The following is a 27,586-nucleotide window of genomic DNA, read 5'->3' on the forward strand; positions in this document are numbered from 1 at the left end:
GTAGTCTCCTGGGGCCCCAGACACCCCCCCCCCCAGACAGACGTCAGACATCTCCCAAGTGGGGCCCATCAGAACACCATCACACAGCAATTAAAACACAAACTAATGACCCAAAGGACTGGTCTGTCCTGCTGCAGACCTCCCCTCCCCCCAGCCTTGGTCTCTAAGCTGTGGGGGGTGGGGAGAAATACGGACACTGTTTCTGACCCGCCCACCTGCACAGTCTGCCCTAAGGGCTCTCAGCACTTTTACAACCACTCTGTTGTCCAGCGTTTCTGAGGTGTGTGTCTGCTCTTTCTGAACCTCGCCTATGGATCAACTGGGTGTCCCCACCACACAATGCTTCCACTGCCTGAGGACTCTGCACCTGCTATCCTCCTGCCTCCACAACTTTCCTTTTCTCCTCTCCTTATCACCCCTCCCCCACGACTCATGCTCAGGATCCTGGCTCCTGTCCTGTCCCTTCTTCAGAGGAGCCTGCCCTGGCCTCTTGGGCTTCTGACACATCCCCATGATCCCCAGACGACTTTTCCCACTCCGTTGTTGATATAGATGCCTCTATTTGATTAGTGCCAGTCTCTCCTTTCTGACAATAAACTATCACACCCACCTTGCTCATCTCTAAGCAGAGTACTTGGCAGGAAATAGAGAGCCTGGAGCACTGTGGCTGTCACTGGAGTGGCTCAATGAGAGATTAATTCCAGCCTCACTTGACAAGGGAATGAAGAGACCCAGAGGAGAAAGTCACTCCTCAAGATGCCAGCCCATTAGTGGAAGTGCTGACCCTTGAACTCAGGACTCTACCTCTCAGCTGGCTCATTTCACTTCTGAACTGCCGTCTCTTGAGTCCTGGTGCTATTACTCTTTGAGGGTATTCTAGGCTCAGCTCCCAGTAGTAACTGAAACTCCTGGTAGCTGCCACCCACACATGACACCCATAACCAGAATCATTATGACTTTAGCACCCATGGTCCAAGCCCCCTCATTCCAGATCACTCAGCATCTCCCGAGGCAGGTTCTCTCATACTCTGCAATTACTCCCACTCTCCCAGGAGCCAGAAGGGTAGGAATGGGAATAATTAATGAGAGGGTGACAGCTCTTCTTCACTACAAGAATATCTCCCACCTCCTGGAGGCATTTCTGCCTTAAGTTCTATGGTATAGTCTGTCTCACAGTCTCAGAGCTGTTGGCTCAACTCCATTGCTTAACTCCTTCAGCATCTGTGTGAAGTTGGGTCAGCAAAGTTCCTAATTCATATCTTTGAACTCCCTGAGGGCAGGGGCTTTGCCTCTGCTGCTCCTGTCTGTCTCTCCAGCTGTTAGAACACTACTGGACACATGCTAAGACTCACTAGATACAAATGGTAAATGAACAGAGAGAGCTTTCCTTGTGTTAGGAATTTACTATACCTGTATCTTACTCGGGATGCTTGAAGTCTATCATTCAAGTTATATAATCAAGGTCCAGAGAGTTTAAGAGGTTTGTCTAAAGTTAAAAAAAAAAAAAAAGCATGCATACACACAAAACCCTTAGTAAGCAATAGTGCCAGGGCTCAAACTGAAGCAGTCTAGGCCAAACTACCACAGGAGAACGAGGACTTGGAATTTAGGCAGGAATGTAAAGATACTGATTGCTCAGTGGTACATGAGTGGGAATGTGGTTGTCAGGGCAGGCTCAACACCAGGAGGCTGAGAAGGTGAACACTACACAGCAGATTTTCTACCAAGTGCCAACTTTACACCCTAGTAGTGGTGGTTGCTTTGCTGAGACCTGTAACACAGGGTCCTGAAGCAGGACTCACTCAAGGTCAATGGAGGGCATTGGTGTCCATGGGGAGCCACGAGGACCAGACTTGAATATCAGCCAGGGTCTGAGTCCTATGGGTGAAGATGGAGAGAGCCTGGAGGGAATCTCAGTCCGGGTTCTTCTTTGCCCTTCTTTGGTTCACAAAGCATTTCTCTAGGTGTATCCCCTGCCTTACCTATACAATGAGGTCTGTGGCTTCACACACACCCTTTTCCCTCCAATACTTGAATGAGGGCTATATTTAAGGAATCAGTTACAGTCTCAGAATCTTTGGAATAGTTTCTTCATTTTGTTCCCGGAAGCCATGCTCAACACACCCCGTGGATGGCACAGGTTTCTGTTGAGTAGCTCTGGGCAACAGGTTTCAGCTGAAGATGACTTTGTCCTGTTTCCTGTACCCTAGGATATTAGGCAAGATCTGAGTTTTAGAAAGGATATATTACTGGCACCTTGTGGGTGTAGACCAGGGATGCTACTAAATACTCCGTAACGTATCAGACAATCCTTAAACAAAGAATTGCCTGGCTCCAGATATCAACAGAGTTGAGGTTCAGAAACTCTGCTGTAGACACAGAAGGCAAAGTACAGCTTGAGGGACCTTGTGCCTGTGGGAATCTGTAATGAGAACAACATTCCTAAGAAGATCCACTTACTGTAACTGACCCATGGACTCAGGGCTGCCCTCTGGGGAAACCTTGAAGGACTCTTACTCCTCTCCAAGTATCAGAACATTCTTAGCAAGGCTAACCACAGTCACTCAACCAACACCCTGATGTTCTCAATACCATTCATAACTTAACTGCCTCCTTTCTGAGTCCCCACAGTCTCTTGTGCTTTGCTTGTTCTTGGTTCCTTCTGGTTTGTCTATGAGTTGTTGGGCTTTTCTCTGTCTTTTAGCCCTAATGTTGGCCCCACGATACTCCTTCCATGTAATAACACTAGAAGGCGGGGCTTCAGAGAAGCAATTGGGCCATGAAAGCAATTTTCCATGATTGGGATGTATACCCTTAGGAGATAGGACTCAGGGGACTACCAAGTCCCTTCCACCGTGTCAGGATACGGCCAGAGGGTGGCTCCGGTGTGAAAGTTGGCCATCACTAGACGCTAAATCTGCAGCTACCTTGGTCTTGGACTACCAGAGCTAAGAGCAACACATTTCTATCACTATGAGCTGCCAGCCTGTCTTGGTTTGCTCTATGGCTGGAACAGATCAAGGCATCCGGTTATGTTTTGAATCTCAGATGTCCATCACCAGCTCATACTGGGAATGCCTGCCTGTTTCTCAGCTGGGTGCTGTGACACCTTTAGGAAGTGGGGCTTGGCTGGCAGAAATGAGTCACTACAAGTGGGCCTTTGACACTTATAGCCTGAACCCTGCTTTCTTGTCCACCATGGTTAAAAAAAAAATAGCCTACATCACAAGGTCCACTGCCATGAACCCTTTACCATGATGGGCTGAACTGAGCAAAAATAAATCTTTTTTTCTCTTTAAGTTGTTCTTACTGGTACTTTGGTAACAGTGTTATAAAGAAAAAACACCAGTTATCAGCCAATCACCAGGAGCTCTGCTTTTGGCCCTTCTGTAAGGGACCTTCCCTGGTACACCTCCCACTGGACCCTCCCCTTGACATCACTTGGCATGGCTGGCAGCCATTCATGTGATAATCGAGAAACACCTAGTTCCTGCATTGGGTTATGGCATTGTGGTGAGGCAGACTTTTCACAGGTGAGAAACCCCCAGAAATAATTGCTAAAGTCAAGTTGGTTGGGTAGCTTAGGTGGTGGGTTTGTTCAAGTCTAGAAGCAAGGTGATGGATGCCCTGGTGAGAAGGCCTCAAATGAGAGCCTGAAGTGGTATCAAACCAGTGGAGTGGGAGGGGCCTGGAAGGAGGAGCAAAGCCAAGAGCACTGGGACATACTGGGATGAGGGGTTGGATAAAGGACAGAGGGGTGAAAGGAATCCAGAGATCTAATGAGTGCTGGGAATCCTGAGACAGGAAGGCTAGGGTGGGGTGGGGAAGCCACTGTGTCTTTCACCCTGGGGGTCCCCAAGCAACACGCCTGATTCCCTGAGGTGTGGGGAACAATGGGATAGAACAGGGCAGGTAGAAGCTGTGTAGACTCAGAACCCCTGGTGCATTCCTGGGGGGGGGTTGGAGGGTGTAGGGGTGTGTGGGGGTTCTCTAACTCCTTGTCCTCAACCTCCCACCCCCAGGTGGAGCCAGAGGAATTTGCTCCTAGCATTGCCAGGGAAGCAGGCCAGGGGAGCAGCCGGTGGAGGCTCACAGGGATGGCAGGCAGATTACATGTCACTTCATATTAGCCACTCCCGCAACTCTCCTTCACTGAGAGAGAAGAGAATTAATTGCAACCTTGAGGAAAATCCAACGGCAGAGATAATGCTGAAATGGAAGGCAGTCGGGTCTCTTTTCCAGCCGTGAGCCTATCAGAATGCCTTAGAGAGGGTCAGATTTGCTTACCAGTGAGATACATCTCCTCCCCTTCAGTGAACATCTGGTGGCAGCGTACACATCTGGCACATGTAGGGTGGTAGTGTTTCCCTCCTGCCTGTGGAAACCAGGACATGAAGTAGATACATCAGAATTAGGTTTACTGTTCAGTAGTAGGGCTGGTGGGGGAACCCCTCCTGGGTATATTGGTGGTGTTGGTGACTCCCTTCATTGTTCTGTGGTTGGTTGGGAGGCTGCCTGGGGGCATTCACAATCATGTGAGAGTCTACCCAGAGAGCTTGGTGATTCCTTTCAGGTCTTGAAAACTCAGGGAATGTCCTTGGACACGGGCAGGGGGGAACCAGAGACTACTATTCCCATATCCTCTTTGCCCACAAGTGCATGTCATTTTTAGGACTGCCAGCATGTCCAAAAGTGTCTCTAAGGGGCCCCTAACACTAGTGATGACAAAGATGACCATAAGGACTATGATAAAGAAAGAGACAGAGATAGATGATAGATAGGTGAAAGATAGATGAAAGATGATAGATAGATAGATGATAGAAAGATAAATGATAGAGAGATAGATAGATGATAGATAGATGATAGATAAAAGATAGATGATAGATGGATGATAGATAAATAATAGATAGGTAGATAGATAGATCCTTTTAACACTGTTTGAATTCTTGATTTTACCAAGGGAAATGTATCAGTTTAGAGTCCATGAATCTTTAGCATTATCTAAAGCACACTCATCTATTTTTCTAAAAATGAGAACAAGTATGAGGCTTGAAGTCTTCACAAACAAGAAAACTTGGCCAGAACTATATTCGTTTTGGTTTGCCTTCAATTTGGCAAATGACTTGGTTTTTCCTGTTATGTTGTACCATTTGTCTTTTAAGTGAGTCAACTTACAGATGGATTAAAGTATTAGGTAAAGCTAAGTGTAGGAAGTTTACAAACATGCCAAAACTATGAAGGACAGTTTTTTTTAATGTGCTCAGTGTATAAACTGTATTATATGAGAAGCAGGACTTCCAGGAGCTCCTAGACTTCTCCACCTGGATCTGTCAGTCTGATCCTGGCCTATTTTAACCTGGCTTTTGTAAATCCATTTCTTTTGCTCACTTTTCTTCCCAATGGCTCATTCAAAAATGGAATTGAGTGAAGTTGCCAGATCTCTTTGAGAGTGGGGGAGGAGGTGGCTTTTGAGAAGATTGTGCTTGAAGGTTTTCCTGGAGACCAGTAGCAGTGTCAAACCATCTCACTTATGCATTAAATGCTGGAATTGTACCCCAGAAGACCTGATGTACAAGGGTCCTTTGGTGACAGATCTCACATATGGTGACAGGTTCACATATGGAAGAAGCAGCTCAGAGGTTGGGACGGGAGGGCCGGCGTGTTTTGATGAATATTTTTCATATCAGTACAGGTATTTTGGGGGAGGGATGAGGTAAATGAATGACTATTGGGTGTTGTGAAATCCTCTTTTAGGTCATTAGTTGGTCTGATGTTAGTTCCAAAATTGCAATCGTATAAAAAAAAAAACCTTATTTCCAAAGAGTCTAAGGGGCGGGGGTGGGGGGATCTTGAGATTAGCTTGTCTTTTTTTGGATAAACTCTTATCTCAAAACTCATTGAGAATGTGAAAAGGACAGATTCTTACAAAAGAAAAATAATCTTCAATGTCCCCTTTATCCATTGCTGGTTGTTTATTTGGCTCCCACCAATGAGAAAATGTCCTTGTTGTTAACCAAGCGAGCTTTGTTCAAACTTTAGAAGGAGCCTGCTATTTTCTCAAGTAAGGAAGTCGTGGGACTGATCTGTAGTACCATGACAAGGATAATCAGCTTAATTAGTAGCCTCTTCTTACTGTGTCTCCTTATCCTTTCAATTACAGGCCTTTTTTGGCCCTGATTTTCCCCCTTCATGGCAACAGTGCCCCAGCAATACTGAAGCACACATCTTCTTAAATGTCACACTCTACCCACCCTGCCCCAGATGAAAGAGACTCAGCAACCTTGCTCCTGGGTGCCTTAGAAAACAATGGGAGAGAAGGGAGGCTACCAGGGCAGCCTGCACCCAGCATAAGAGAACAAAGGCAGAGAGGTCCAACCAACCATTTCACCCACCAACAAACCGAAGCCGAGAAAGCAGGGAAGATTAGTAGCGGAGAGTTGGTGCTGCCAAATGAGGCCATATTAGAAAGCACTGAGAATGGCAGCCAAGGTCTGAAGTGGAGTAAAAGCAGGCTGTGGCTCCTTTTGCTGAGGACGTAGGAAGGAAGGGTGGGTCTGACACTCAACATACTGAGGTCTGTCTGTCCCCAGAGGAGTCATAAGATAGCCTCAGAAGGGAACGGGAAGGTTGGGGTGAGAAGACAAGAAACAGTTTTAAGTGCCAGCAGTACACTGGAAATGTGCTGGCCTTGTACTGGGCAACTGCCTAGCCAGCATCCTTTCCCATCTTCCAGAAATAGCACCAAGCCTTGCTCAGTTGGACCTCCTGCAATCAGGCCATATGGCTATATTGTGTTAAACCCACCAATAAGCTGATTCCAACTCTATAGGCACAGCGGGTTCAGAGACAGACCTGAAGTTATCCAGAAAGTCCCCAGATGTTTGCTGAACTATTAGGACAGAACGGTTTGCTATCCCCCATGGATGCAGCTGGTAGGTTATGAGCCTGAGAAACTGGTGTCCAGCACCCCAACCACAAAACAGAACCCTTTTCAGAATAAAGGCAGTACAGAAGATCATGGAGCCAAGGTGGTCAAAGATTCAAGTGATTTTGATTAGTCGAATTCTCAAGCCTAAAGCCCAAAAGATACCTACACTCTTATTATTTGAATGGACACCTTTCCTTTTGAGCCCCTATGATTTGAGGGTAGCTTTTGCCTTCCAACTAAATAAAGGCCTGCTTAACATATCCATTAGGATGAAGAGGCAGTCTTCACTACTGACCAAGGTGGACTCAACTGGCTTAAGGTCTCATGGCTAGATATGGTAAAATTAGAATTCAAATCCATGCATGTTTTTCCCTCCTGGTCTCTGAGTGGTTGAGAACTTTAAGCACTAGTGTGGAATCCAGAAGGGTGGAGTCCCGCACGTCATCTCTGTCTCTGACCTTGCAAAGAACCAGCTTGTCCTGGCTATTCCTTTTCATCTTCATCTCTAAAGCAAGGAGGATGGGAAAGCTGATTGTTAAATGTCGTTCCCAGCTCAAAGCAAAAAGAAAAAAAAAAAAAAAAAAAAAAAAAAAAGGAGGTCAGTCACAGCTGTCTTGAAGGGAGAGACTAGCACACTGACTTTAGGAAAAACAGCCACTAGATAATGTCTCCAGATGCAATGTGTGTCAAGATTTTTCTCTTGGAAGAAAATCTAGCTTTTGTGGCCTCCATCCCACTGGCTCTGCAGCTTTCTGGATGCCTCTTCCTCAGCCATGCAGAAGAAGCCAGCAATTCCCAGTTAAGGTACCAGTCTTTGATCAACACTCCAGCTGACCTGCTGGGTTCCTTGAAGCTCTATCTTTTCATGGCGCTGTCAACTTTCCTCCCATATCTTGTGTGCATATGTATCTATAGGTCCTCATATATGTGCAAGTTCATGTGTGTGCAGATGCTTGTGAAGGCGAGTTCCTCAGGAACTGTCTACTTTTAAAACAACTTTTATTTTTGGGTGACTGCTTTTGTCTTCATGTAGGTCTGCACATCTTTTTTTATGTCTGGTGCCCACAGAGGCCAGAAGAATACATGAGATCCCCTGGAACTGAAGTTTCACATGGTTGTGAGCTGCCATATGGGTGCTGGGAATCGAACCTGGATCCTCTGGAAGAGCAGCTAGTGCTCTTAACCTGAGCCATCTCTCCATTTCCCTCACCTTGTCTTTGGCGGTAGGGTCTTTCACTGCTTGACACTCACCAAGAGGGCTTGGCTGGTGCTTGGCTGGCTGACCTGTGAACCCCTGGGCTCTGCCTGTTGTTGCTTCTCCAGCACTGGAGTATCACATATGCACTGTCCCTGGCCTCCTAGAATGTGCTCTAGGGATCAAACTCAGGTCCTGTGCTTTACCAAAGCCAACCCTTTACCAATGGAGTCATCTCCCCAACCTTCCTCCTGGAGCCTTAATTATCTCTCTTCTTATAATAATTCCCACTCTTCGTGCCACCTGTGGGCAACCATTTCACAAGGCTAGTCCATTTCCAGTCTGTCGATATCTCTCCTCCACCTTGGAAATCCCAACTACCTCCTCTACAATCATTCACCTCTGAGTGCTTTGATGTTGGCCTCTACAAGTCTAGGCTTTGTGTCTGGGCTTTGACCTATGCTCATCTACCTTGTTGCAACCTTTCTAGGATTTCAGTTACACCCCATCTCAAATGCTCTCCATGATTCTGCCTGGATCACATGGTTTCTCTTCCATTTCTGGTGCTGCAGATGCTGTACCTAGCTTCTTTTTGCCTAGACTTGGTGCTTTGCCAAAACCTTGGTTTCTTCTTCCTCAGTCTCCAAATTCTCAAGTTGCCCCACATTGGCTGAACTATTGAAATTCTGCTTCCAATGAATCTGGAGATAAAGGTGGTTACTCTTGGTATACCGTGGCTCTCTGATGGCCTCCTCTTCCAGTTTCTTCCAGTGGACCAATTGTTCCCACTTAGTCTCTCCCAACTCCCCAGCACCCAGTGAATCATACATAGGCTCCTTATTCTTGTACCCACAGCCTTAGAAACCTGGGCCTAGCAACCTTTCTTGTGTGCATTCCTTTTGCTCTGCTTGGCACTCTTTGCTGGCCCTTAGAGATGCTTCATCATTTAGGAACTCACTGCAGTTGTTTATCTGATTTTCTCCGACTCCCTACAGTGAGTTTTCCATATCACATCAAGTGCAGTTCTTAAGAAAATGTGATTTTATCATGCTGCACCATTTTAAAGTTCTCCGAAGGCTTTCCCCTATGCTTACTGTAAAACCCAAGCTCTTTAACACGATGTGCAAAGTCCCACCTTTAAGATTTTGTTTTTGTTTTGTTAATTAGTTTTCAAGACAGGTTTTCTCCATGTGGCCCTGGCTGTTCTGAAACTCAATCTGTAGATCATGCTAGCCTCGAACTCAGGGATCCACCTGCTTCTGTCTCTGGAATGCAGGGATTAAAGGCCTGGGCCACCACTGCTGAGCTCCCTAGCTTTTTATACACTGACCTCATCATCCTCATGGCTCTGCTTCCATGTGCTTCCCCACACAGACCTTTCCTGAACTCTATGAGCCCATATGTAGTGTGCTTCTCAATTTAGTCCTCACGGTAACCACATTGTTTGCTAATGGTAGTGCTGATAATTGTCCCTACAGTAGCTGAACCAGCCTGCAATTCCTTAGCCATTATCAGATGCAAATCAGAGGCCTATAGATACAAAGATCCTCACCCCAAATAGGAGTATGAACTAGCAGAAGAGACGTGCCACAAATCAGTTGTCCCTGTCCTTAGGCTATTATTTCTTCTTTGCACTGAGCTCTTCAAGGTAGGTGATCCCAAAGTATGGGAAGGCAGCATCTAGCCCCAAAAGGTATAGAAAGAAAGGCTGGGAAGGCCAAAGACTCAGCAAAAGGCTGTAGGTTGTCTGTCACTGGCAGAGAGAGATGCTGTATCAGAGGCTTGGGAGAGCTGTTGCCATGGCGATGGGCCAGCCAAAGAAGGGTTTAGAGAGCAAGCTGCTAGACAAGCTGCTTCTTAAATCAGCACATTACCAAACAGTTAAAACATAAAAAGGGCTTCCATCCTGAGGCAGAGCCTGGAGGAAAATCCTAAATTGTTACTCCTTAGAAATCTGTCTGAGTCTGAATCCAAAGAAGCAACTGATTTTTCCAGCACAGCGGTTTTTGAACCAAGAATTATTTTGTCCACATTCTATTTTGGGGGTGCTCAGCTCTTGGCAAGGTTAACTGGTCAGGGCCATGCAGGAAGCAAAGTCTGGGAGGTTGAAGCAAAACTTTTTCCTCTGGGAGTCCCAGGCCACCCTGCTCACACATCTCCATGGTTACTCTGGTTACTCAGCCTCACTTACCTCCAAGACCCTGCCACTGATGTACCGGTCACAAGTCTCACATTTGATGCCAAACTGGGAGTGGTAGTCAGACTCGCAGTACGGAACACCATCCCTGCAAGAGGAAGTTCACATAGGAGGGGTGTCAGTAGAGTAGGAGAGTGCCCTTGTCCAGAACCCGGTCTGTTCCAGTCTTATTCAGGACTGGCCAAGACTACGAGATTGGGAGTGCTTAAGTTCAAACTGCCTCTCAGACATATGGCTACAGAAAATCCATGGGAATGTGCACTTGCTCAGGTCCCTAAGACCTAACAAGAACACCCCTCTGAGCTGCCATTTTGGGTGTCTTTTCTTCTCTCTCACCCCCTTTCCCTGTGAGTTATCCAGAGCCATCTGCTTTTCTCTTCCCCAAAGGACTCTTCTGGAAAATTACTTAAGACACAGTTTAAGACACATTTTGTTTGCTGTAGAAAATGTAATGCGCACACACGGTACAGAAAAGCATAAGGGAAATGTTTCACCTTTCCTTCTACGCTTTCCTGGTTTCCCTTCTGGGGTGTAACAATATCATCAGTTTTCTTACAGACCCTCAAGAGTTTCTTCTTTAGCCAAAAATTTTATCCACAGATGAGGGAACCTCTTGGCTGAGCTGATGGACCAGTATATAAGAAGTCTCCCACCATACTCTATGTCTCCTATTATCATTGTGTGTGTGTGTGTGTTTGTGTGTGTGTGTGTGTGTGCGTGTGTGTGTGGTGTCCCACAGCAGTCATGTGGAGGTCACAGGATAACTGTGGAGTTGGCTCTCTCTTTCCACTTTCCCATCGGTTCCAGAGACCAGACTTGGGATTTAAATCAGGTGTCAATCTTGTGTGGTAAGTGTCTCTATCCACTGAATTATCTCGCCAGCCCTGCAATGGCTTATTATACTGTTCTCTGCAGCCAATCGCTGGCATTTCATGCTCTGATAGTGACTCGCATGGATCATTCCATTTAATAGTTATAGCAGCCCAGGGAGGTCTGTACTATTAATCTCCCAGTGTGTGAATAAGAAAGCCCAAACATGGAATAGCTAAGTGACTTCCCCAGGTCATCCAGGGCTGCTTACACTGAGGATCAAGCCAGTTGATCTATCTGGCTTCTCCTTATATTTTCATGAGGACTGAAGGAGATGGGCTTAGGTTTCATCTGTGTCTGGATCACTGCCTACTCAGGAAAGGCATTGATCACCATGGTGGCTGTGACAGTCCTCAAGGGGACTGTTCTCACACTTTTGGGTACGGGAATGTGGATCAGACTTAGATAGGCCTGAAGAGCAGGCATGCTATTTCTGTCCCCAGCCGGAGCTCTACCTGGGAGCAAGGTGATTAACGTTACCTGAGGTTAAAGTTGCTCTTGTCTGTGAGCCCTGGAAACCTGTCTGACTCTTTCAAATAACCAGACCACTAACCACTCAGGTAACGTAGCTTGTCACTCTGCGGGTGTAAGTATGGGTAATGGTGCAAAGAAAAAACAAAGTCATCTGGGTAAAAAAAAAAAAAAAAGCCAACACAACTTCACTTGGATTCCTGGGTTGGGGACACCTTTGGGAATTGGATATATACATAATTATAAACACAGGCAGATGGGAAAGGTCACACTTACTGTGTCCTTATTAGATATGGAACATAGACCTCTGGAGTCATCTTATTAACAAGTGAGCAAACTAAGACTTAGAGCTGTTGAGTTCTTGGCCAAGGTCACACAGGCAGGAGGATTTCTGCCTTGAGCATCTGCAAAGCTTTATGACTCCTGCCACTTTGCTGCAGCAGGAGAGGGCCCAGGGACAGACTGCAGAGACCTGGGGGGGGGGGTCATATAATCTAGGCTGGGGCTCCAGAGCTGTGTGCAATCCCTTACTGCCCTAGAGAATTCAATGATTCTTGGCTGGTGACTTCCCACAGACATTCCTTTCTTGCCTTGCTGAGAGGAGGGTACCATATACCCACTGACATAACATCTAGGGCTTTTGGTAACCCGACCTCAGCTTACCTCTGCAGCCTGGCATTCTGCTTCACCTTTGTACATACTTGTGCTCCCCAATAGGCTGTAAGTGATTAACCCATGTCCATCCTACTTCCCCCGATGGCCTAGGATTCTGCCTTCAAGCTCGTCTTTGTCTTTTGAATCTTACCCAGTCTTTCAAGGCCCCCCCACTCACACCTTCCAGAAAGCTCCCACAGACTCCAGATGGCATCTGTAGCTTGGTAGAAAGGGACCCTCCCTTTCTCTGAAGGTTCATATCCCCACCTTGAACACAAGCTGGTATGTCTGACCAGCAGCTATTTCTCCTTCCTCAGGCAGCAGTATGTGGACTTTCCTTCGGCAGCCACACTCTTTCCTATTTCAGCCCTTCTAAGTATCACAATGGCTGCTCTAGAGTTGGGCCTTTCTAGTTAGTGTTAGAGCACACACAGGCATGTAAAGCAAGGTAGCTAAATCAGAGGTAGCCATGGGGCTTCTGCTGCTGTTTCTAGAGAAAGGCTTCTTTCACCAGTCTTGCTAAACTGATGCTCTAAAGCCAGGCGCCATTGCTGATTTTCTTTGCTACTTAATCTGCCTGGGGATAAATCTAATAGAGAGGGGAGAAGAGGAGGGAGGGAAGGAGGAGAGAGAAAGAAGGAGGAGAGGAGGAGACAGACCGTAGTGTTGAAGACATCTTCAAGCTGGACAGTGGTTGTGCATACCTTTAATTGGGAGGCAGAGGCAGGAGGATCTTTGTGAGTTCAAGGCTAGTCTGGTCTGCAGATTAAGTTCTAGGACAGTCAGGGTTATACAGGAAAGGCTTGTCTCAAAAGGGGGGGGGGGTTAGTATACCTTTGACCTTTCTAAGGTCTGAATCAAACAATTCCAACTGTTGCCTTTAAGTGTGTTGCATTGGGATTTTGGTCACTTATGACTGACACTCATAGCTCAGGCTCTTTCCACAAACCCCTGGTGTCCTAATTCTTCCTGTTTATAGCTTGTCTCCCTTATTGAATGTGTCCCCGCAGCAGACACCATGTGCGCTGTAGCTCTGTGTCATCATCTCCTGGTGTTGGGCTAGGCAGGGGCGGATGAAGTGCCTGGGATCAGAAAATATCAAAGAGCCAAGGGCCTTGCTTCAGTTGCCTTTGGGGATTTGAACATACATGTGTGGTCCCTGACACTGAACCCTCTTAACTGATAGTTTTATTTATCCGCCATTTCCTCCTATCTCAATTCAACCCATGTAATAACCGTGCTGACTGTTGGATTGGAATTGTGCTAAAGACTGGGAATACTCGGTAATTAAATCAAGGCCACTACCCTGAAAGCAGAGAGCAAAACTATCTGTCTCTCTGTACATTTCTGGCTGTCCTGGAACACACTATATAGACCAGGGTGTCCTTAAACTCACAGAGATCCCTTTGCTTCTGCCTCTCTGCCTCTGCCTAAGTGCTGAGGTCAAAGGCATGTACCATGCCTGGCCAAGGAAGGTTTAATGTGATAGTCCATCCAAAGAGGTCTGTTGTTCTTTGTGCATGGTGAGAGCTCAGCAAGCGGTAGAAAGCACTATCATTATTAGATCTTAAAACATGCATACTACTATACACACTACTCTATACAATTATAAACGGTGGTGGCCTGTATAAGAAACAGAACAGTCTGATGGTAGTGATGGGGGATGGAGCTGGGAGTGATAGCGTGGAGCCGGCTACCTCTTAGTCGGAGGCAAATGAAAAGAAAGGAAGGAGCCACTGGTGAAGAGGGAACAACCCCTGAAGGCTTGAAGGTAGGAAGAGGCTGGGGTCCCCCTGACGGGGAGAAGGAGACACTCACTTGCTAATGTATTCCCCGGTGAGGATGACACTACAGGTCTGGCATTTGAAACAGCTGACGTGCCACTGCTTGTCCAGTGCCAGGAGTGACTGGCCATGTTTAATCTCCTCTTTGCACCCAGCACAGTCTGAGAAGACAAAAGTAAGAACATTTTGGTCCTTTTGACCTCCCGCCATCATCACCTGCCAAGGGAACTCATCCCTGGATGCTATTTTATTTCCCACAGATGGCCACGCTGGTGCTGCTGTATCCAGAGACCCTGCCAGACAAGAAGAAACGTTGCCAGAGATCTGGCCTGTGGACCAAGAACCATAAAGTGACAGGAAGGAAAGAGCCACCCCCCTGCTCACAGTGACTGCCATTCCTACAAAGCTCATGCTCTCTTTTGTCACCCAGCTCCTGTCATAGTTGCATCTCCTAGGAGCTTGAACACACACCACTGCAGCCCCCATATTGAGGGTGGAACTTCACCACAACCTCTGCATAGTAAAATTTGAGAAGCCCTGTTTTTGGAGACAGGGTGCATCTTTCCATTCCTTTATTAGGCAAGGGCCATGTGACGGTTAAAACCACTTGGTTAACTTGACTGGATCTGAAGTCCTACAGGAGGCACACATTTAGATGTGAGGGCATTTCCATACAGTTTGAATTGATTGGGGGAAGATGCTGCCTGCCCTGAGTGTGTCTGGCACCACCCTATGGTCTAGGATCCTGGGCTGAATCAAAAGGAGACAAGGAGAAAGGCAGCTGGCCCAGTGCCTGTGTTCCCTTTGGAGATGTGAGTGTATGTCCCTGTCACAGCTGTGACTGACTCCTGCTGCTATATCATCTTGCTATGATGAACTATATTCTCTGAACCACGATATCCGTAGTATTTGACTGCAATAAGGAGAAAAATAACGAGTGAAAGGCCATACTTATTGTTTTAACTTCTTATTTATTTTTGCCTAGCCTGATGCTAGGCACAGAGTGGGAACTCAAAGGATATTTGCTGAAGAAAGTCTGAATGACTGGATCTCAAAGTGTTCAGGCAAAGGAGTGAATTGACCATGTTCGTCTTTCCCCAGCACTCAGTGATTAAAAGTCTAAAGAGACTGTCCCAACCAAGAAATGTGCTTTCACTCCCCGTCACTGTCACTCTTGAGCCAGAGTTGAACAGAAAGTAAGTTGGAGCCGGGTGGTCTGGTCTGCCTATTGTTCAATGAGTGTAGAGTGAGGTGGGTGGGGCAGGAAACGGAACCAGCATCCAAGGCACTTGGGAAATCCTGGGGATTCAGGCCTTGATGATCAGATGGTTCACTCTGGAGGAGGAACATGGTCACCAGGCAAAGTTTACCAGAGGTCAAACCTTCTTGGCATCACAGCACACACACACACACACACACACACTTTGGAGCATGCGAGGAGAAGCCGCATCTAAACTTGGGGGACCTGGCTAGACAGCCCTTAACCTGGTTCTAAAAGAGGAGATGGTGTGTCTAGGAAGGGTGGCACATTTAAAAGGCTGTGGGGGGAGCATCTGGGACCTGATGACCCATTTGTAGGGTCAGTTCTTGCAGCACCAAACTCGTGACTGCTAAGCACCTTTCTGGCATCCCTTAGCATAAGCTGGGGCAGGCAGGCAGGAAGACTTCCAACTGCAACATGCTTTAAGCCTTCAGATAGGCTAGACACCAAAGAGAGTTCATCTTTATTCTTTTCCCTTTCATTTTCTGGAATCAGTATGTCTCCCCCCGCCCCAATTCCAACAAGATGAAATAAAATTGCAGGTTTTAGAATTCAATGGATTTGGTAGGTCAGGTACCTCTTCTCTTTATAGACAGACAGCATCTGGTGATGCTTTCTATGTGGCTCTGTAAGAGGACTTAACCATCATAGAGGGGCTTCAAGTTCTCAGAGCACTTGGTCAGGCATCCCAGCCAGAGCAGGAATCTATCATATTTTTGATATATTGGTGCCTGACTCATGTTTTATTACATGCGAAGGCTCCGCCTTTCTTGAGTCAGCTTTGTGCTGTGTTTGGATAGGCTTGACTGTCAAGGATGTCTTCCTTCTGTGGAGCTAAGGCCTGACCCTGTCACCTCCCCTATTCTTACGTATCAAAGAACAATCTTCTTGCTTCTTCTGTGACAGTCCCTTCAAATAACTAAAGGCAACTGTGGCTTGTTTCTCCCTTAGCCATCCTGCCTTACATGTCACTTGATGTGGTCCTCCACATTCACAAGGGAATTCTATGGTGGCAGGCATCACATTAGCTAATTACGAAACTCTGACTCTTCAACGAGGCTTCCTTGGTAGCTGGCTGTTTGCAGAAATGGCCACATTCCAGTAAAAAGGTCCATGTCTCCAGGCTATCGGGACACATCTGAGATGAACTTAGCACTCTGAGCTACATAAAATTAGGAGCCAGTGGGGTGTAGTGGTTGGAAGCTGGGCAGAGAAGGGAGTGAGTGGTAGGAACTGGCTCTGGAACGTTCCTCTTCTCAATGGCTTCCCTACAACCAGGTCAGTATACCTGACACTCACATAAGTGGTTGTTCTATGTGACATTCTTTTGGTTTCACACACATCCTGTGTGTTTGCCAAGCCTCTGATCTGAAGGGAAGCCCTGCTTATTCCCTTTGAGACTTCTGGGATGCCCGCACCTGTGGCTTTTCTGTCCATGTTACTCTGCTGGTCCTCCATTGTACTGGCTTCCTGTTTCCTGGGACTTCTCCTCCCTCTTCCTTCTCCTTTTGCTCCTGTCCACTGATGGACACACCTCTCTGGGAGCCCACGGGTCCGATGCCATAAACAGGATTGGGAGAGTCACTTCCTAGCCTTGGTGTTTTTTTGGAACCAGCTGTCCACTCGTCTCTCCATTCCAAAATTATAGCCTTCAGCTGGCAGGAAGCATGATGCCCCCCACCTGTTCCTCTCAAATCTCTCACTTTACTATCAAAGCCCCGAGAGATCCCGTGCAGCCATTTTTAGTTTAACTGGCTACATCATCCATTCTATTTAGGTCAGCAAAAGTAAGTGAGCTTTGTGAGGCGCAGCAAGTTATTCACCTTGCTTTAGGCAACTAGACTAGTAAGACAGGACCTTTACCAATTAGAAAGACACACTGCTGGTGGAGGGTGCTAGGGGAATAGTCTCAGAGCTGTGACATCTGTGTTACTTTGCAAAGGTCACTTACAGTTTTTGAGTCTCGGTTTTCTTACTTATAAAACAATTACTCTTACTGCCTTTATAGACTTGAAATGATTGAATGAGATACCTGTTCATTTATTGCAATACCTAACAATAGAATAAGCGCTGGTAGGGGTGATACTAACACAGGTGATGGTGGATTAGTAGTGATGGAGGAGCTGTTAGTGGTGGTACCTATGTTAGCGATGGTAACCGCTGTGGTTGGGACGATTATGGTGGTGATGATTGTGCTGGTGCTATTGGTGATTATTGTGGTGCTGGTGCTGGTGACAATTGTGATGATGTTCTGATGGTACTGGTGACAATTGTGGTGGTAATGTGATGATTGTGCTGGTGCTGGTACTGATTGTGCTGGGATTATGCTGATGGTGATGATGATTGTGGTGGTGCTAATGTGGATGTGGATGGTTCTCCTGCTATTGATTCTTTATGAGATCTATGATCTGGGAGTCATCTCTTTCTCCCCCCCCCCTTTTTTAAAGATTTATTTATTTTATGTGAGTACACTTTTGCTGTCTTCAGACACACCAGAACAGGACATCAGATCCCCATTACAGATGGTTGTGAGCCACCACGTGGTCGCTAGGAATTAAACTCAGGACCTCTGGAAGATCAGTCAGTGCTTTTAACCACAGAGCCATCTCTCCAGCCCTGGGAGTCATTTCTTTTACATATGATAACATGATATTTCACCCTCTTGACAGTTTATGACTATTTTCCTTTGAGTAACTATTATTCTAGCTTTTCCAGAACATATCTACCCTACAGGGATGAGACTTAACACTCTCATAGCTTAGGAAAAAAACTAGGTTGTTTGTCCCTTTTCCTGTCCTCTGGTGTGTTTTTCTCCACCTTTCAGATCTGGCTTTGGTTGTCCCTACTCCTTGGGAGCTCAGGAAGCATTCAGTCAGGTCTCCGTTGCATTTGCAGCATAGTCTGCAATTATTTCTGGAGAGAATACATCAAGAAAAGATGCTCTGTGTGTGCACGGGTGGATGCTTTTATTCCAGAGCTAAGCCAAAGGCCTTTGTTCCCCTGGAAACCGCTTACATGCCCACTTCCTCCTCTTTAACAACTTTCCCTTGTCCTTCTGAAGATCCCAATCTACAAAATTATGGTGGGGACAAGTTCAAGTCTCTCTTCTAGACATCTCTTCTAGAGTTTGTTCATATATTAGGCTTTTACTCGGTAGAGAAAGCCTGATCCATTTCTGAGATCCTAGCACACACAGAAACACACACTACACCCCAGAGCATTCGCACTGGACTTGGGAATCTTATTCTCCATGTTCCTTTGGTGTGTTTTCTACAGTAAACCTTGGAGTCAGCTGGCTTTTCTTACCACTGCAATCAAACACCAGAGAGAAACAATTTAAGGCAGAAAAAAAGATTCATTTTGGCTCACAGTTTTGAATATTTCAGCCCATTATGGTGAGCCATTTGCTTCTCTGACCTAAGGGGCAATGGTATCCACATTCAGGATGAATTTTCCCTTTCAGGCAATCCTTTGATTTGTATTCATCCTAAGGCGTGCCGAAACCAATCATGCTAACTTGATCCCTGTACAGGAACACAGTTGCTTTTTACAACATCCCTGGGAAGATGATAAGGCATCCCGTCATTTTTTTCATAGCTGTATAAATCAGTCTCAGGGAGGCTACAAGACCATCTTGTCTCATGCAGATGGTTGGCAGCCCTCCCAACTCAAGCTTGTTTCCGTCTGTTCTTCACATATGCGGCCACTGGTCTCTGTGATTCCAGGAAGCAAAAGCCACAGGGCAAGAACCCTTATCTCGTGTTTCTGACATGGGGATATGATTTCAAGGAGTTGTAAAGGATAGTTGTGTGCACACTCAGCTACCTGAAGATGAAATATGGCCAAAGCAATAGATTGTTCTTGAGTATCGTCAAGGACAACTAAAGGAAGAGCCCTAACTTCCCAGGAACAGATCTGACTCCACTGAAAGGAAGGGCAGGCAAGGCCAGTCCATTCATTGCCTCTCCCATCAACTCACCACAGCTAGGCAGACTGTAATGGAGCCCCTGGGAGCTCAGGGCAGCTGACGTAGAGTCTTCTTGGCTCACCTCCTTGGTGTGATGCAGCTCCAGCATGCTGACTGTGCTGGTGCCATGCCTGGCTGCCTCTGTACCCACACAGTAATGCAGCACAGGATGCTAATGGATTTTCATCGATTCTCTTGATGGGGCCAGTCAGGGTATCATATAACATGAAAGTCAATGTGGAGCTCAATGTGGCTCAGGAGACCCAGAGCATTGGATCTGTGTGTGCTTGTGGGTGCATGCTGTCCACAGCTCTATAGGGACATCTAGGAACAGTGATTTAAACATCTTGTCAGTACCCATGTCAAGTGGACTGACTTCCACAGATTAGGACTGCCCTACGGCACGTTCTCAGCCTGTACGTCCCCCTCAAATCTGTGGCCTGATAAAACGTTCAGTGATTATGGCATGGCTGATGTCTTTCTCATGACTAGATGCTATTCTCGCCCTAAGAGCAGCTAATGAATCACCCAAGAGGCTCACAAAGAATGAGGATTTTATTCTCAAAGGTTCAAGATGAGCCCAGAAGTGTCTTTTCACAATGTGATGATCCACAAGGCTGACATAGTGGTCCCAGAAACATGCTCTATGGGGTTTATTCTTAGGATAACTCCTGACTTCTTGCACGAGCTTCTAGAAATGGAGAACTACTGGTAACAGAACCCTTGATCAAGTCTTCTGAAGTGCTCTTTGTACATAGAATCAGGAGCCCCTTCCCTCCTTGTCCTGGAAAGGATCTACTCAAGTAGCTCTGACTGTCATTCCCTATAGCCAGGTAGCCTGTCTTCCCTGCATTGTTTTGTGGAGCTGTGTCTGGGCTAACTGGGTAATCTTCAGGATCCATCGAGGGTGGCAACCTCCCCTGCTTCCTGTCAGGACAGGGTACTTGGGAGGACAGTAAGGTGCCTATGGGAAGGACTCACGGCTTGGTCCACGGATCTTGATTGGCTTGCTGCTGGTCATTGACTGGGAGCATGTCTGACATACACATTCTTTACCACTGAAGGTCACCTTGTCTCCTATAGGAAAAGGCTTCCTGCAAGAGAATGAGAAAGAGAATCAATGTCTCCTGTTCTGAAGATTCTGTGGCTACTGGTGACTGACAGGGCATGTGTTTGGTTATTCTATAATATATGTAGCTTGTTTTCTAGAGCATCAGACAAGTCAAGTGCTATTCACAATAACAACTGGACAAAGCACTCAACATCCAGAGGGCCAGAAATGGAAGACTTGTTGGGCTAGTTATATCACAGGACAGCAGCAAGTCACACTCTCGCTGTGAGCTTATGCTGCCTGCCTATAATGGAGAAGCATCCTCTCCTCACAGAGCTATTCTGCCATTGCACTTTGTCCTATCCCCATGTATCAAGGGACCACTCAGGCTCCAAAGTTGCCAGCTTCTTCCTTTCACTATCTAGACATCTTTTAAAACCTTTTTCCCAATGAGAAATTACCAGTCCCCAAACATTACCCACCATCCTCAGTGAGTGTTCTGTTTCTCCAGCCAAGGGGTCTCAAGCTCATATATCTGTCTGCCCAACAAAATAATAAACTACATACAGATTCCCAGCAACACCAATGCTGTTGAGTGATGGCTTTTGTTCTTGCATTGTGGGGTGCCTGTCACGTGCACTCAGAGGTTATTTAGCACATAACAAGTGGCCCCACTGTCTTTTCATTAGCGACATGGGCTAGTGGAGAGAAATCTGGGGTGGAAATCTGGGTAGCTGTATCCTCACCATTCCAATTTGTGACTACTTTTTTTTTTTTTAACGCAGCTATTAGTCAGAAATTCTAACTGGTTACTCTATTTGGCAACTAACCAACCAGTGGCTATTTTACAGGGAGAATAATTAATCAATACTTTCTTTTCCAAAATAAAAAATGCACATGTACTCAAATCATATTCTGCTTTGGACTTAATCAGAGATGGCCATTAAATTTTAACACACTGGTGGGCAGGGCTGAGATCGTCTTGAGTTTGTTTCCATCTCCTTAATGTGTTGTTTGGCATGTGCAGCAGACCCGTAGTGCCCATTGCTAAATTAACAAGCACGTGACTGAGCTGTCTGGCAGGGAAGCAGGCAGAGAGGAACTGTCCTGAGGGTGGCTGGATGGCTACTGCAGGGGAGAAAGCAGGCACACTGCAGGCCAGCCACTGGATTCAAGTCTCTGTGTGTGCATCGTACTGAAAGCTAGTGAGATTGCAATGGTTTGTCCTCTATCACCCAGGCTTACACAGGTGGGGCCACCTGCTGGGGTCATTCTTCCAGCAAGAGGCAGTGTTGGGATGATGGAGGAAGGCTGTTGGTAGGCATCCTCATGCTACCCTAAGAATGAGAGCATGGAAGCCTGGGCCAGAATGATGCTTGGCTCCCGGACTGACTTCTGAGAGAGAAGGCACTCAGTCGTTTTCTTGGAGACCTCTTTAGAGGAAACGGAATACTGAACATGGCATTTGGTTCCTTATTCTGCTACCATCATAGGACAAACACGTGCTTTCCATCCCACTAGATGTGACCAGAGAGGATCTGGCTGCTACGTGGTTTGAAAATCACTGGCCTATTAGAGCAGTCTGTCCACTCTAAAGTTTTCAGAAATTCTGGGTTCAGTGAGAAGCTTGTATGCTCCTGAGCTGCCTGGGAAAGGCCACGTACTCCTCTTCCCTAGGACTTACCCAAGAGGACCTGATCTCCTCGGACACTCACCTGCACACGCTGCACACGAAGCACTTAGGGTGGTAGGTACGGCCCAGGGCAGAGATGACCTCACCCGTGATGAAGTCCTGGCAGCTATCACAGCGGGTACCGTAGAGCTGCTGGTAGTCCTGGGTGCAGATGTACTCCTGGTTCTTGAAGAAGAAGCCTGACTGGGCCAGGCCACATCCACATACTTGAAGAAACAAGGAAGGAAACAGTGCAGGTTGAGTCCAGGTAAAGTTTGTAAGAAGAAGATCCTTACTAGGCAAAAGGCTGCTGTCTGACACTCATGAGTAGCCATGGAATGGTGGCATGTTAGAGCTCATGGACTTTTGGGTCATCTGCATTAGAATCATATAGACTTTCTTCAGAGGCAGATGTCTAAACTTGGCTTGGACTCCCAGAGTCCAGGGCTGGGTTTTCACATTGCCCAGCTGAATCTGATATATATTCCCTAGGGATTATGGACATTATACAGTCCTTTCAAGACACTGAATTTCAAGGCCTTGAGGATAATGGTATGACACACAGCTGGTGGTATCATGAAATTGAGAATGAATCACTCACTAAAAAAAAAAAAAAAATCTGCTGGCAACTTGCTATGTGTTTGACTCTCCCTCAGGTCAAGAGTAGTGTGGAGATGGTAGGCTTCCAATACCTAACAGGAGAGAATAGGTTGGCAATGGGATGGAAAATGTGAGGCTTCTGATTGGTTCTTACTGCAGCCAGAGGGTTGGTCTGTTTTCAGGCATGTGATGCAAAATACACAACCCCTGAACTGTAAAAAGCTAAATGTATCTGCGGAGAGAAGATGTCAAGCATTATGTCTGACGGACCGTGGGGTAGGTGCAGACTGTAGGAGAAAGGACATCCTGTCAGGATGGAGGGAGGGATCGAAGCATTGATAATGCAGAATGTGACAGGGGACAGGCACAGAAACATAGTTGTATGGGGTGGGACTGGGGCACAGTGGAGTCTGCAGGGAATGTAGGGAAGTCACACAGGACAAAATAATTTCAGCCCACCAGGAGAAAGGCAACCGTCCAACTAAAGAAATTCAGGTTTTCCCTGTGTGGGATCCCTCCCAAGCCATGGTTGGTTCTGAGGGTGAGCTGAGGGATCCAAGAGGCCATAAAACAATGCAGGCTTTTGCCATCACTCTTGGCCATCCACCAGAACTTGATGGTAACACCCCATTTCAGAGAACAACACATGCTTTGATCCCAGGACTCAGAGAAGACAAGCTGATATTGATTGGGAAGCTTTCACTGGTGTGGTTTTTTAATAGAAAAAAAAAATAGAGGTGAGGTAAGAGAAAAACAGGTAGATTTGTAGGTATCTGAACAATTGAATTTATGAAGGAAACAAGCCCTATGAAGGGAAGCTGGGAATAAGATGTCCCAACATGAAGTTAATTTATGAAATGAATACATCAAGCTATAGAAAGAGACTCTTTCTTCCAGTGGAAATGAAAGGGTCGCAGTGATAGTGAGACCCCAGTAAGCAGGTGAGTGTACCAGCTGAGCTAAGACTAGAAGAGGTCAAAAAGCAATCCAAGGAAGGAAACCGGGCAGGCCCTTGGGTCTTGTGTCAAGCCTGTTTGTCTGCACCTCTCTGGAGACTGTGTGGTAGCTTCACTTTCCATTGCGTGGAAAGGGCTGGGATGACTTGATTAAAGAGTAGTACAGCACTCAGTAGGTGCTCTAATCTTTGACAGGGGTTCTCTGAGGATTTTTGGTAGAGATGAAAAAAGCCTCTCTGTCAAGTCTGGGCAATGGTTGGGGAACCAATAGTTTCCAAACCTGTCAGTTTGCAGAACCGACTTGTGATGGGTGATGTCACCTGAGTAAATACTGTTTCATTACAGAGAGTTCTGCAAACGAAGCCTGGCATAAAGCAGGGGAGCTTTCCAGATGCGGGCAAACATATCTCAGAAGTGTTTGCTCACTTCTGTAGGCTGGCAGCAAGCTTAACAGACAACGGGGGATGGGGTGATCTTGGAACCAGATCACTGGGCTCTATTTCATCCCTGCTGCTAAGTCTTTGAATGACCATGAGCTTGGGCCTCTCCTTCCTGGGGCCTCAGTTTACACTAAAGAAGCTGAACTTTTAGAACTGACCTACTGTAGGCCCAGGAGATGAACTCTGGGCTTGGCATGTGTCTGAAATCAGTATGAAGTCTTGCTGGGTTAGGGGAAGGGGGGATGGATGGTGGGGACAGTGGTGACAGTAGGCCAGGAAGGTCTCAACTTTCAGGCACCATGGAAATTCATCCTCTTAAACAATACCTGGCCTCGGGAGCAGGCAGAGGCAGAGCACAGGCAGTTCTGGGCATGCAGCTGGTGGATCAATTGCTTCATGGGATTAGTTGGGTCATGGCCTACTACCTCATTGGAAACAGCTCCTGTTTTTTCCCTTCTTTTTTTTTTCCTTTGTTTTCTCTGCCAACCCCACCTTAGAGTCATCTCTCCCAGTGGAGAAAACCAGGAGGCCATGAGAAAACTTGGAACAATCAGTTCCTTCATTTCCTCCAAGGAACTAGAGGAGGAAGTTTCTGGTGGGAAGGATGTAAAAGTTGATAAGAATCTAAGGGAGTCCTGGAAAGACAGTGGGGAGCCGGGGATGGAGACGAGCAAGGAGCAAACTGGAGCAGTGCAGCAGATGCATAGGAGGCTGAGCAGAGCCTCGTACCCGGGTATATGCTTCGTGAGGAACTGGTGAGAACGAGCACAACTGGGTAGTCATGATGCATGCATACACACATATTAAAAGTCTGATGATTAAGGAGCACACCTGGGTAGCCATGATGCATGCATACATGCATATTAAAAGTCTGATGATAAGGAGCACATCTGGATAGCCATGATGCATACATACATGCATATTAAAAGTCTGATGATTAAGGAGCACACCTGGGTAGTCATGATGCATACATATACACATATTAAAAGTCTGATGATTAAGGAGCACATCTGGATAGCCATGATGCATGCATATACACATATTAAACATCTGATGATTAAGAAACAAGAACCTGAGAGCTGGGTGACTCAGTGGGTAAAGTGACTGCTACGTTGAGACCTGATACTCATGTAAAGCTAGACCAGTGCACACACTTATAATCCCAGCATTCCTGTAGTGAAATGGGAAGTGTAGACAGCAGGCAGGTAGCAATGAACAAGAGACGCTATCATGAACAAGGCAGGAAGTGAGGTCGTCCTCAGATGTGGAGTCCCTCATACACACGCACATGTGAACCCCCCCCCCACACACTTGCACTACTTGTGGACTTCCTTATATATACACAAACACACACACACACATGCATACACGAGTACACACACACACACACACACACACACACACACACATTCATGCATGCACACACACTTGTGCTACTTGCGGAGTCTCTCATACAAGCATGCACACATACATCCTCAAAGATTAAAAATAAAAGCAAAGCAGATCATATGGCTGGCCAGTAAGAAGGATAAATTACACAAACTTAGACCCTCTTGTTGAGAACTCAGATGGATGTTATCTTCGAACACCATGATCAGAAGTAGGTCTCACACACTGCCATAGCATGTGCCAAAGAGAAAGGCAACATTTTGCAGGTTGCTGGGCTTTTGTCTGTGGTCCTTGTCTCAGGTGTCACATGATTTTTAAAAGTTTCCTCATTCTCCGAAGCTCCTTTGTAAGATGAGGGGGCTAGATTGTTACTAAGGAGACAATCAGGTGTGCGAGTCTAGGATTTGGGCAGAGAACCTGAGACGTTCAGGAATAGATTTTATAAAACTTCAAGATTACTGTTTGAAAGGCCTGGAGCGCAATCTAATTTGATATTTAAAATATTTCAACTGTAAAATATACAACACACTGGGAAAATATATTTGTGTAGTTTAAGGAATAACAAAATATGTACCCACACGACTGTACCAAGTTTCTGAAGTATGCTATTCTCAGCGCCCGAGGAGCTTGTCTGTGGTTTTCCGATAGTGCCCCCTTCCTACATGGGTCCTGATTGGGTATTTATTATCCTTTTGCTTTTTCTTATAGTTTTGCCATTTATGATATATCCATGCACAGTACACCATTTAGTATAGGCTGTGTCTGAGCTTGGCGTTGCTGGGCTCTTCTGTGCTCGTTCAGTCTCTGGGCACTGTGTGTCTAAGATGGATGAAGCCACAGGCACTCTCCCACTACTGAGAACCTGGGCTTTAATGAGCACTACTTTTCTAACCGTGCTTCTGAGAGCATCGCTATCTACCTTCTAGGTTTTTGTTGTTGTTGCTGCTGCTGCTGTTGTTTGTGTTTTGTGTTCCCACCAGAAGGTCCCATAGAACCATGGTACCACCAACACTTGGGGAGACCTGACTTGTCAGCAAGACCCATGTGAGATAATATCACATGGCTTTAAATTTCATTTCCTGATGACTAATGAAAGGGAATATTTTCATATGTTTATGGGTCATTTGTATTTCTTGCATAGACAAAAGGCTAAAAATCTTTCGCCCACTGAAACCTTTACCCTCTCCCCAGTTCCTGTTAACACCCGGAGCTCCAGTCTTTTCCCCTGTACGTTTTCTGACGAATCCACACTCTTGGTTTTTAATGTTGTCAGTTTACCATTGTTTTCCTTGTGACTTGACTGCTGTCTGTTATATTTAAGAAGTGATTCTCTACTCTGACATCCTAAACAGATGTCCTGCAATGTTGTTTTCTAGAAGTTTAGTTGTAGGTTTAGGCTTTTCATATGGCTGCTGTCCCACCCGTCTGGAACCGTCATTAGGGAGGGACATACAGTAGGGATGTAATTTCCCCCACATGGGTAGTTAATCATCTCTGCGTTGTTTATGAAGCAGCGTAATTGTTCTCCACTGGTCAGCAACAAGCCAGTTTCCTTATGTGCTTTTCTAGCTCCATATGCAGCTCTATTGGCCTGTTTCCCTATCCTTATTCCAATAACTTAGTAACAGACGTGCTAACAACAGGCAGGGGTAGCCGCCAGGACCCTTGGCTTTGCTCTTGTTCTTCAGTGTCATGGCCAGTCACAGACCCTTTGCTTGGAATTTGATTTTAACAAACTTACATTTCCACGGGAAATGTTACGTACTGGAATGTCTTTGAATCTACAGTTCATCTAGTATAGATAACACTGCCCTCTTAAAGTTATTTTGAGGTGCATTTATTTCATTTTTCGTGTATGAGTGTGTTTGCCTGTATGTCTGTCTGTGCACTACGTGCATGCCTGGTGCCCTCAGAGATCAAACGAGGACACGAGATCCCCTGGAACTGGACTTACAGATGGTTGTGAGCTACCATGTAGATTGCTGGGAACCAGATCCTGGTCCTCTGCAAGAACAACAGGTGCTCTTAACCACTGAACATCTCTCCAGCCCCACACTGTCATCTGTTTAATGCCTAGCTCTTTAACTTAGATGAAGATATGTTTCTTATGATGTTTTATAAACCTAGAATCTTTGTAAGTTTTGACATAAA

At 46.2% G+C, this 27,586-nt stretch overlaps 1 protein-coding gene across 1 annotated transcript in view; it reads right to left on the reverse strand.

Annotated features, from left to right (window-relative positions):
• Positions 1-27,586, reverse strand: part of ABLIM3 (actin binding LIM protein family member 3) — a 110,913-nt gene that overhangs the window by 33,893 nt on the left and 49,434 nt on the right. Inside the window, exons 3-7 of the mRNA XM_080920439.1 lie at positions 22,094-22,277; positions 20,309-20,421; positions 14,134-14,260; positions 10,315-10,408; positions 4,288-4,375 (exon numbers count right to left, since the gene is read on the reverse strand). Of these exons, the coding sequence (XP_080776565.1) occupies positions 4,288-4,375; positions 10,315-10,408; positions 14,134-14,260; positions 20,309-20,421; positions 22,094-22,277 (606 nt within the window). The remainder of the gene's footprint in view (positions 1-4,287; positions 4,376-10,314; positions 10,409-14,133; positions 14,261-20,308; positions 20,422-22,093; positions 22,278-27,586) is intronic.

The sequence above is a fragment of the Micromys minutus genome (assembly GCF_963924665.1).
Source record: "Micromys minutus genome assembly, chromosome: 8".
NCBI lineage: Eukaryota > Metazoa > Chordata > Mammalia > Rodentia > Muridae > Micromys > Micromys minutus.